At 35.1% G+C, this 10,834-nt stretch overlaps 1 protein-coding gene across 2 annotated transcripts in view; it reads left to right on the forward strand.

The window, feature by feature from the left end:
• Nucleotides 1–3,900, forward strand: part of vig (vasa intronic gene) — a 33,182-nt gene extending 29,282 nt beyond the window's left edge. Inside the window, exons 2-4 of one of the 2 annotated variants that reach the window (XM_017610842.1) lie at nt 1,213–2,005; nt 2,537–2,788; nt 2,852–3,900. In XM_017610842.1, the coding sequence (XP_017466331.1) occupies nt 1,381–2,005; nt 2,537–2,788; nt 2,852–3,234 (1,260 nt within the window). In that variant the 5' untranslated portion in view covers nt 1,213–1,380 and the 3' untranslated portion in view covers nt 3,235–3,900. The remainder of the gene's footprint in view (nt 1–1,212; nt 2,006–2,536; nt 2,789–2,851) is intronic. The other variant, XR_001846884.1, reaches the window with a different exon arrangement.
• The last annotated feature ends 6,934 nt before the right edge of the window (nt 3,901–10,834 follow it).

The following is a 10,834-nucleotide window of genomic DNA, read 5'->3' on the forward strand; positions in this document are numbered from 1 at the left end:
AAATATACCGTTATGTTCACCTCAATGGTCTCTATCGATCCTATTTTTTTTTTTTTAATTCGAGATTTGGTAGTATTGTGCATTTGTTCCGGAAAACGTAAACAAGTTGCACAAGTGTGACGTCATGCAAACAACGATTCTGTCAAATTCGAGAGAAACTTAACTCTCCGCACTGCCTCTCTTGCAAACAGAGTGGTTCTGGTGGCAGAAATGTTCCAGTGTGAAACCCACCAGTGGGAGTAAATATTGGCTATAAAGCTCGGAACACTTTGACGACTGCAACTTCACGACGTAACGACAGCGACATAATTTTGTCGACAAATGTCGCCTTGAAGCCAGCTTCTTAAACATTTTGAAGACCTCAGCGACATAGCAAACAGCTGATTTTAAAGTTTGACATTTTGGTATATTTATTTCACAAATTGTGTATTTTTATTTAAGTAAATAAGAAAAACATGAACAATCAAGAATATGTGATTAATTTTGCGACAATTTAATTTTGCAGCACTACATCTACTCATTGTCGCCGGCAAAATTAGAAATAGATTTAATTTGGCGACGTCGACAATTGCAGTCCTGCAGCCAAGATGTCGTGCTGTCGTCAAAATAATTGTGTCCGTAAGAACGTGTGTATTTAAAATTTGAGAGATGCTGCTTATCGCTTGTTGTCGTCAAAGTGTTCCGAGCTTAACTCTCCGAAATTTGGTTACTGGCAAGTTACAGGATGTTTTTTGCTGGAGAATATGAAAACAACTATTCTTTTGAACACATTTCAAGAGTGGTTGTATATTTTTTGCTAACGTTGTGCTTAATTCGCTATATTCAAGGATGGCTTGAGAATTTGGTGAATCGAGAAGAAAACACGTTTTCTCACTGCAAATTCACAGCTGTCAACTCATTGTTCTTCGCCATATTCTTTGTTTACCCGTTGCCACAAATGTCATTCTGCGGGAATGCGCAATCTTGTATTCTATCGTTCTTGCCCGTAATTCTCTCAATGATCCCATTCTTCTTTTTGCTGATAATTATCGGCTAGAAAAGTAAACAAGTCACTCCGAAACACTTCATTTTTAGAGTTTTTTCACTTCGCTCGAAAATAAGTAAACGGCAGCACTGCATAGCGCTTCTTGTTCTATGGGCGCCATCTGTATTTGAGAATATTTCGCACAAGCCTGACTATTAAACGAACCATGTACTTGTCAAATATTTCAGCACTCTTCTTCTTCTTGTATGTATACCATGCTTTTTCAATGCTGGGCATGTGTTCTTAGACATTAATATCGTGCAACAGAAAGCAGAAATTAAGGTTAGTTCAAATTTATAAGAAATTGGCTGAAGCAAAGTAAGAAAAAAGAGAAGTAATTAAAAAAATCGCCAATTATGGATGGCTCTGGAAATAATCGTTATGAACTTTTGTTCATGGACGATGATATTAGTGATCCATTAGATAATATTGCGATCAAGTCTAAAAAACAGGTTAAAACTGCTGGTGGCAGTGGGGGTAGTGCACCCCTCGCAAAGTCATCGAATAAACAAAATGTCGACAGTGTTCCAAGGACACAATCGAGCAAGAAACCTAACCAAGCCGAGAAAGAGAATAAGCCATCAGCCCTGAACAAAAACGAGGTGAATAAGAAATCGACGGCGGGTACTGCTGCAGATAGAACTAACAAGCAAGGAGGGCCAGTTGCCAATGCAAATCGGAAGCGCACTGGACCCGCTAGTGATGGCGGTCAAGGTGGACAACAGCAACAGGGCACGAGAAACTTAAATTTTAGACAGCAAAACGGCGAAACTCGCGAACAACGCAATAATCGACGCAATGTCCGGGAAAATGGATTCACGGGTAATTTTGGTATGCAAATTGAAGGTGGATCATCGCAGCAGCAACCACGCCAATTTCGGGAACGAGAAAACCGTGGCCCACCACGTAACCGCAATTTCGAAGGTGGTAACCGAGGCGGTAAGCGTGAATTCGACCGACAATCAGGCTCCGATAAAACTGGTAAGCAGAAAACACATCCATACGTATGTATAATTATTTAAGCTTTTGTATGTATTGGTGTTAATCAAAATCATGGAACACAAACATACGTGCATGCATATTCACAACTTCGACGGGATGAACAATGTCAAAACGTGCCAAATGTCAAAGATTTCATGAAGTAGATTAGGAAACTTTTAAATAAACCTAAAAGGAAAAAAAACGATAGGAGATGAACGAAATTTTGTGTTTTTCCGGCGTTTGCATTTGCTGGATGTTAAAATAACAAAAAACAAAAGTCAAAAGAATGCCAGTTGGAAACCCCACAGTGTAATAGTGTTTATTACATTATGGGAAAACTAAGGGCTGGTTTCTCCATCTCAACTTAACTTAGTTAGCCAATTTTCTTGACTTAGTCATGACCAAGCTGTGTAAAACGTAGGCTAACTTTTGACTTAAGTCCAAAAAGTGGCTAAACTAAGTTGAGTTGAGTTGGAGAAACCAGCCCTAAATATTACGTGTTTGATTGAAAACAAAATTAAACAATTTCAGGTGTGAAAGCTATTGACAAACGTGACGGTGCTGGAGCACATAATTGGGGATCCGTAAAAGAAGCTATCGACGATGTTAATAAGAGCGATGTTGAAGCTGGCAATGTCACTGATAAGGCTGAAGAATCCGGCAATGAGCAGGCAGACCAGGCACCGGTCGAAGAAGAAACCAAAGAATTGACGCTGGACGAATGGAAGGCGCAAAAACAACAACGAGTAAAGCCAACTTTCAATATTCGCAAAGCTGGAGAAGGTAAGCAGCAAAACAAAAATGTTTCTACAAAACCATTTTACTTACTAAGAATTCACACTATAGGTGAAGACACAACTCAATGGAAGAAAATGGTAGTTCTAAACAACAATAAGAAAAAGGACAATGAAAGCGAAGAGGAACTTGAATACGATCCTGCCATGTATCCGCAGAGAGTTGGACGCCAACAACGTGTCCTCGACATACAATTTAATTTCAATGACGGGCGCCGTGGTCCTGGTTTTGGTGGACGTGGGCGTGGCCGCGGACCTCGTCCAGGAGCTGGCGTTCCCAACACCAACACCAACTTTAATAATGCTACTGAACGCCCAGTCGCTGGTGGACGTGGGGTTATTACTGGCCGAGGCGGAAAACGCAATTTTGGTTTCAGACAGCAAAATATTGCACCGAAAGTCAACGACGAACGTCAATTCCCAACATTGGCTTAAAAGTTCTGTACATTTGACGCAGGCGCATTATCAAAAACAAAAAAAGAACTATTTAAACGAATGAAAATAAACAAGCAAGTAATAAAGGAATCAAGAATTACGATTAGTTTGAAGCTTTCTCAAACTCAAAGACTATATAAATAGTAAAATATAAAAATACAATTAATGAATTATCACAAGCTATTCTGTTTTCGTTACCAGTCTGTTGGATTTATACATTGAAATATAAATATATTATCCTCTAACACTAAATAACAGATCAAAACGCCGCCCAATAACAACAGCGTCAAAGCGTATAAATAAGGAACATCAGAGGAAATTGCTTTCAGATGAAAGGGTTTAAACCAATAACTTCAAGAGCCACACTAGCATAGCCAATGCAACAGCACTTGTGGTACATATTTATAAAGTCTAGTACTCCCACTGCTAAAATAATGTGTATATTTTTGTTTTTCCTTAAATTTAAAATTTTGTTTATTACAAAATGATACCGAATGTGGGAGTCACTCACTTTCCAATTATTTCCAAAACTACTTCGAGTTTTGCAAAATTATAGCAGTTAAAATTTAAAAAATAATATGAATAAACTAACAATACACGAACTTCATTAAGCAGTTCGTATTGAACGAAATTAGAAGCCAGCGAAAACTATTTGATGTCATCACATGAATGAAATCCATAGAACGAAGCAAATATCCATCATCATCACTCTCATGCCAAGCAAATATCATTTTATTGTAACTCTCTTAATTGTATTAACAAAATAATTTAAAGGCAAATAAAAGTTCACACTACTATTAAAGAAAAAGCCAATTTAATATACTTAAGGGTATAGGTATGACATGTTGAACAATAATTGCGTTTGCAACGAAATATTTTTAGAAAGCTATTAAATAATATCTATATTTATATGTAGTTCAAGCATTTTACACAATTTTAAGTTTTAAATACAGATTTTAATTACATACATATATTTGGAAACTAAGAATGAAAATTACCCAAATGAAAACTGCTTACAATTCAGCCCTATTCTGCATTTCGACTCGAATCGAAATGTTCTCCGTTTGGCAACTTTGGTATTCTGTGTTCCGTTTCCTTTCGATCCATCTTCGAAATTTACGATTATACCTATTCTACATTTCGATCGGAGTTCCGTTTTTCTAGGTTGCAAATTTGTTGACGGAGAACGTTTCGATTGTTATTTTCGTGGGTTTAAATAATAAAATTTATAAAAAAATAAGTAAAATATACTGTGCATGATTGTAAGTCATCATAAATGAATTTTCTCGATTTCTGTGTTTTCGCGAGCGGTAATACGGGCAATACGAAAAATTGGCTCAAATATTAGGAGCCAAAGGGGATATTGTGCGAGGTTTTCAAAGAGGAAGCACAGGCGTTTTTGTTTTCATTATCTATAAATAAGACTGTGAAATGCAAATACAATTTATTCTTTGTATATCAAATTAATAGAAGTATGTACATACATACATTAGGGTGAGTAAAAAAAAAATAAAGTATTTTTTTTGGATCCGACACACGAAAACTAGTACCTAGGTACCTCTAGAAAGTACTTACCAAACCTGAGCTCTTAATATTAACGGGAAGATTATGCTCGTCATAGTTTTCCATTTTCAATTTAGTCTCATATAACAATGGTCATATCTTATCACCAATAGATTGTTAAACCAGTTGCGTCGTCAATATTTATAGGAAATTGAACGCTCTACAAAAATGGTTTCACATATATTTTTTTCATTAATCTAACCACTTAAAAGATATTCAAGGTCAAAGATTGAAGTATTTTAAGGAAAATAATTTTTTTTTGTTTTGAATTTTGTAACTTACTAAAAAATAATTATTGCCAAATGAGTTTCAATTATTTCTATAGGGAATTAAATGCTCTACAAAAAAGGTCTCATGTAGTTTTACTGTACTGATTTTAATAGTTTTAATAAATATCTCCAATTTATCCATTTAATTAATGAATTTTGAGATAATTTATGATCTATTTCAGAAAAAGAAGGTTTTTATTTAAGGAATATCATCAAACTTATCAGCAGAAAAAAAATCTATTTCGCCATATGAAATTTTATAATTCAATACAGTACTGATACAAAAATATATTTTTTCTTTTGATAAAAATTGATACTCAAATTCTCATGAATATTTTCAAAATTCATAAATTGAAAATATTTATTGAAAAACCATTAAAATCAGGCATTGGGATTCTACTGCAAATATCTTATAAATGGTTAGAGTAATCGATTAACTACATCAGACCTTTTTTTGTAGAGCGTTTAATTTCCTATAGAAATAATTGAAACTCATATGAAAATATTTTTAAGTAAGTTACAAAATTCAAAACAAACAGTTATTTTCCTTAAAATACGTTACAAAATTCAAAACAAACAGTTATTTTCCTTAAAATACTTCAATCTTTGGCCTTAAATATCTTTTAAATGTTTAGATTAACCAAAAGAGTATATTAGACCATTTTTGTGGAGCGTTCAATTTCCTATAAATATTGACGATGCTACTGGTTTAACGATCTATTGGTGATAAGATATGACCTTTTTTATATGAGACTAAATTGAAAATGGAAAACTATGATGAGCATAATGTCCCCGTTAATATTAAGAGCTAAGATTTGGTATGTACTTTCTAGAGGTACTTAGTAGAGGTATACGCCGCCGCGCCACGCCGTCGCCGCCGCCGTTTTTTGTCATTCCTCACGCGCCGCCGCCGAGTTACGAAAATATCGGCGTGGCGGCGGCGGCGTTCGGCGCCTAAGGAATTTTGTACAAAATTTTCATGATGTACAGTATCGGTCATATCTATAGCACGCCATTTCAAAGTGATATTGTGTGCCACTTATGTTTATTTATTTATTTTTAAGAATTTTCAATTAAAATTTAATTCATTCTCGGACAAACCCCATAAATATCCAAGTTCAACAATTTGTAGAAAACTACAAAAAAGTGTAACAAATTTTAACTTAAATTTCAAACTTTTTTCTCGGAAGTGATAGAATTTTTTTGAGTACACAGTTTTTAGCCCCTGCAATTTTAGTCTGATAATATGCAAATTTTAAGTGGCTACGAATTACCGTTAATTTTTTAGAATTTTTTTTGTCGCATTGGCTTCCATATAATAAATAAACTCAATTTATTTGTATATGGAAGAAAACCGCAACATCCTTGGCGAAAAAAATTCTAAAAAATCAGCGGTAACTTTTAGCCACCTGAAACTTGCACATTATCAGACTAAAATTGATTGGGCTATAAAACTGTGTATTCAGAAAAATTCAAACACTTCCGAGAAAAAAGTTTGAAATTTAGTGAAAATTTGTTGCACTTTTTTGTAGTTTTCTATAAGTTTTTAAACTTGGGTTTTTATGGGTTTTGATAGAGAAAGAACTGTATTTTAATTGAAAATTCTTAAAAATAAATAAATAAACATAAGTGGCACACAATATCACTTTGAATTGGCGTGCTATAGATATGACCGATACTGTATGTACATTGAATACATCGTTTGAAGGAACTAAATACTACTTGTATAAAAACACAATTTTACGAAATGAAAATTACATTTATAAATTAGTTTTTTTGCATAATTTGGGCCACTGGACAAGAATAAGATCTCCTTTATTTTTCCAAAAATAGCGTAACTCAGAAAAAACATAGGTAACATATTTTTCGACGAAAGCGTTTATTACAGTTAAATTGGGGTCGAATACTGGTAATCTAATGATTTTTTTCCGCAGTAGACAATTCTTTTCAATACTACAACAATACTACTTTTTTATACACCTGCTACAACAACAACAAAGTAATAACACATCAAAAACTTTAATGCCAATATCTCAGAAAGCAGTTTTAATAGAAGCCCTTTGCATCGAACTCCTCGATTATTGCAGATAACACAAAGATAATATTTTAGTATTTTAAACAAACACGTTTTTTGCTAATATTTACATTCGTAAATTATTTTATTCTGGGGTCCCACATACGTATACAAGTACTAGGTGGCTATGTGAAAATTACGTTAGCATTCCTTAGTGATGGTCTAACCCCAGGAAGGTTTTGCTCCATCGCATCGCAATGTTTTCTACACAGGGTTGAAGTTATTTATTGAGAGCGACATAAATTACCCCAATAACTAAACTTCTAAAATTTTTTTATTTGTTTAAATTTAAATATGTAGTACATACGGATCTGTAGAGAACATAGAGATCCGTGTATGTATGTATGTATGTATATACCTCAGACCTTCTTCTGTTCGCCCATCAATCAGCGCCAGACACTCAACATTCTAATTCAAGTGGAAGTAACAATATTTAAATTTAAAACTAATTCAATAATGAAATAAATAGAATTATAATAATAGAATAATTGGCATGGCGAACGCCTAACGCTGACGAGTTGAAATGATAAGATTAGTAGCCTCATGGCTCTTTGAAATCTACCTTATGAGCAGTAGCGCCGGCGTTTCCAGATGCGCCGGCGTCGCCGCCGCCGCCAAATATTTTTGAAGTTGACCACGCCGCCGCCGCAAAGCCTGTCGGCGTAAACCTCTAGTACCTAGGAACTAGTTTTCGTGTGTCGGATCAAAAAAAAACTTGATTTTTTTTACCCACCCTAACATACATACATACATAAAATGTGAAGTTACATAAAAAAGATGCTTTTATTATTGCACTCGTTTTTACTAACTTTTTAAAAAGAGGTGCGTATGTTGTCGAATTCGAATTTGCTATGGAGCTTTGTTCTTCTCCTCCTCCTGACGGCTTTCTTCAAAGTGGAATTCATTTGCGTTCAAATCTTCCACTCTGTAGTAAATGCAAATGTTGTGGAGTGCTCAAACACTGGCTTTGAGCGATGAGTAATAGAGTTCATGATGAATTTAGGACTTTTCACTCATCTGAGAAAGATCAAACATGATGTTTTCTCTCTTCCTCTTCCTCTTTCGACTCGATCGTAACGCAGAATACCTAAGTTAGATTCTTGCGGAGCGGACTGCGGCAACGTAATCGAAATGCAGAATAGGGCTGATTGTATGGAAATACATACGTACAGCCAACATTACAAGGTAAAATCATTGAGAGGCAGTCTGACGTTTGCCAGCAATATAATTTTAAAATTTGAACTCAAGCTCACACACACATTCTCATTTTTTAATCTTAAACAACAACAATTGTGAACAACTTAATTTTTTTTTTATTTTCAATTTTATATGATTTTAATGTTTTTATCATGCATACAGCCATGGTCAACCAAATAGCACACACACCTTTACCCGAAAGCCAAATCCGCTAAAAAAATCGGCATGAAGATACTTTTTTTATACAAATTGCATGGTAACATCTTCCCTTGCATATTACCATGATACAAAAAGGTAGTTCCATTTCAAATTTTTTGACAAAAAATATGTTTTCAAGTTTCACTAATTGTACAAAATTATGAGCTACCTACATCGACCAACTCTTAAACTATTCGGACGTGTTCATACAAGTGTTCTTAGCTCGCGTAATAACAATACCAAATAACCCGTTATCATATTTCGCTTTTGTGCACTTTAGTGGAGCATCAGCATAACAACCACTTTGTAAACAAGGAACCGCTACAACATACCAACAAACAACAAAATGCCAACACAACCAGAGCCACCTGACAAATCAACAAACAGATTCGCAATACTAAGCCAATTTGACGACACCGATTACACATTTCCCACACTTACACATAAACAAACACCACTTAACCAACCCAAATACATAACAATTACAGCAGCCAACAATGAACTACAAAAACTAAGCCCATTCGTAATAAAAAGAGCAATAGACTCAATATCAACTCAAATAGAAAACGTAAAGCAACTCAAAGACGGATCATTGATTATACTGACACTTAACTCAAGAGTAGCTGAGCGGTTTTTAAAAGTGAAAACACTCGGTAATCTATGCCCGGTGACAGTCAAATACCAAGACAATCTAAACACAATAAACGGAGTAACTTATGCGCCCTGCCTAAATTTTGTAAGCGACGAGGAAATCATACAAGAATTAAAAAGTCAAGGCGTAAGAAACGTATACAAATTCACACGCACATTTGAAGGCAAAGCAACTCCTACTGGAAAAATTGTATTATCTTTCGATCTTTACCACCTACCCAAAGACATTGATATAGCATGGTACAAAGTTAAAGTCACACCGTACTACCCTACCCCTATGCGTTGCAAAAACTGCCAGCTCTTGGGGCACACAAAAACACGGTGTACTAATCCTGCCACGTGTGAAGGCTGCAACCTTCCACCTCACTCCCCAACTGACTGTTCGCGCAAACAATGCGCAAATTGTGGCAACAACCACGCATCATCAGACAAAGATTGCCCTAGATTCAAACAAACCCAAGAAATCCTAAAAATAAAGACAACTGCTAAATGCTCAATGGGAGAAGCACGTCGTAAATACAATGAAAAAAACGAACCACAAAGAATCCCAAAACATACTTACTTAGACATCACCAAAGGAAACAAACAAACATCCACCAACAAGCCACCACCAACGCCTCCAACAGAAACCACAAGCATTGCTAAACGCCCCGCTTCATCCCCACCGACTAAAATTAATCAAAACAAATTACAAAAAACCCAAATATCGCCCAAAAAAACTAACCTAAGCAGCACTAGTAACACAACAACAATTAAAACATCCATTTCAAACAAACTCTCTGATCACTATGATAATTCACAAACCTCAACTTCACAACTCACCAACAACACACCTGAAAACAATAATACTATCTCACCATGCACCAAAATAACTCAACAGCTACTAAATAAAAATGAATATTATATGGCCCTTTCTGACTCCGAAGAAGAACCTAAATTATAATTAATCAATAAACAAATAACGGCAAATAACAAATAAATACAACAAAGCATATAAACTAATAAATAAAACATGAATTTCAAAATATTACAGTGGAATATAAAAGGATTCTTTAACAACATCAATGAGCTTAACCTCTTAATTAAAGAAGAAAATCCACCCTTCATATCACTGCAAGAAACACATTGCAAACACAACTTCAACCCATATCCCCCAAAAGGATACTTAAGCCATTTTCTAAACTCATCAACAATTACAACAGCCAAACAAGGAATAGGGGTGCTTATTAAAGCTAATATTCCCCACAAAATAATTTCATTAAACACCGACCTACAAATAATAGCGATCGAAGTCAACCTTAATATAAAATTTACAATAATATCATGCTATTTTCCACCAAACTTACAGATTCCTACCAAAGAAATAATGGATACACTCGCCTTAATTCAAACACCAATAATCTTTTTAGGAGATTTTAACAGCTGGAATCCTTTGTGGGGTTCCCCAACATACAACAATCGAGGCAAAATAATAGAACACATAATCAACCAATCGGACCTTTTCTTAATAAACGACGGTAGACCAACCCACTTTTCAACGCACGGGACACTGACCCATGTAGACATTACATGCTGCTCAGCTAGCTTGCTCCCGATCATCAAATGGAATATCTTAGAGGATCTTTATCACAGCGACCATTTCCCGATA

Source organism: Rhagoletis zephyria, unplaced genomic scaffold (genome assembly GCF_001687245.7).
Source record: "Rhagoletis zephyria isolate East Lansing unplaced genomic scaffold, Rhagoletis_zephyria_1.1 Rzeph_scaffold_00346, whole genome shotgun sequence".
NCBI classification, from domain to species: domain Eukaryota; kingdom Metazoa; phylum Arthropoda; class Insecta; order Diptera; family Tephritidae; genus Rhagoletis; species Rhagoletis zephyria.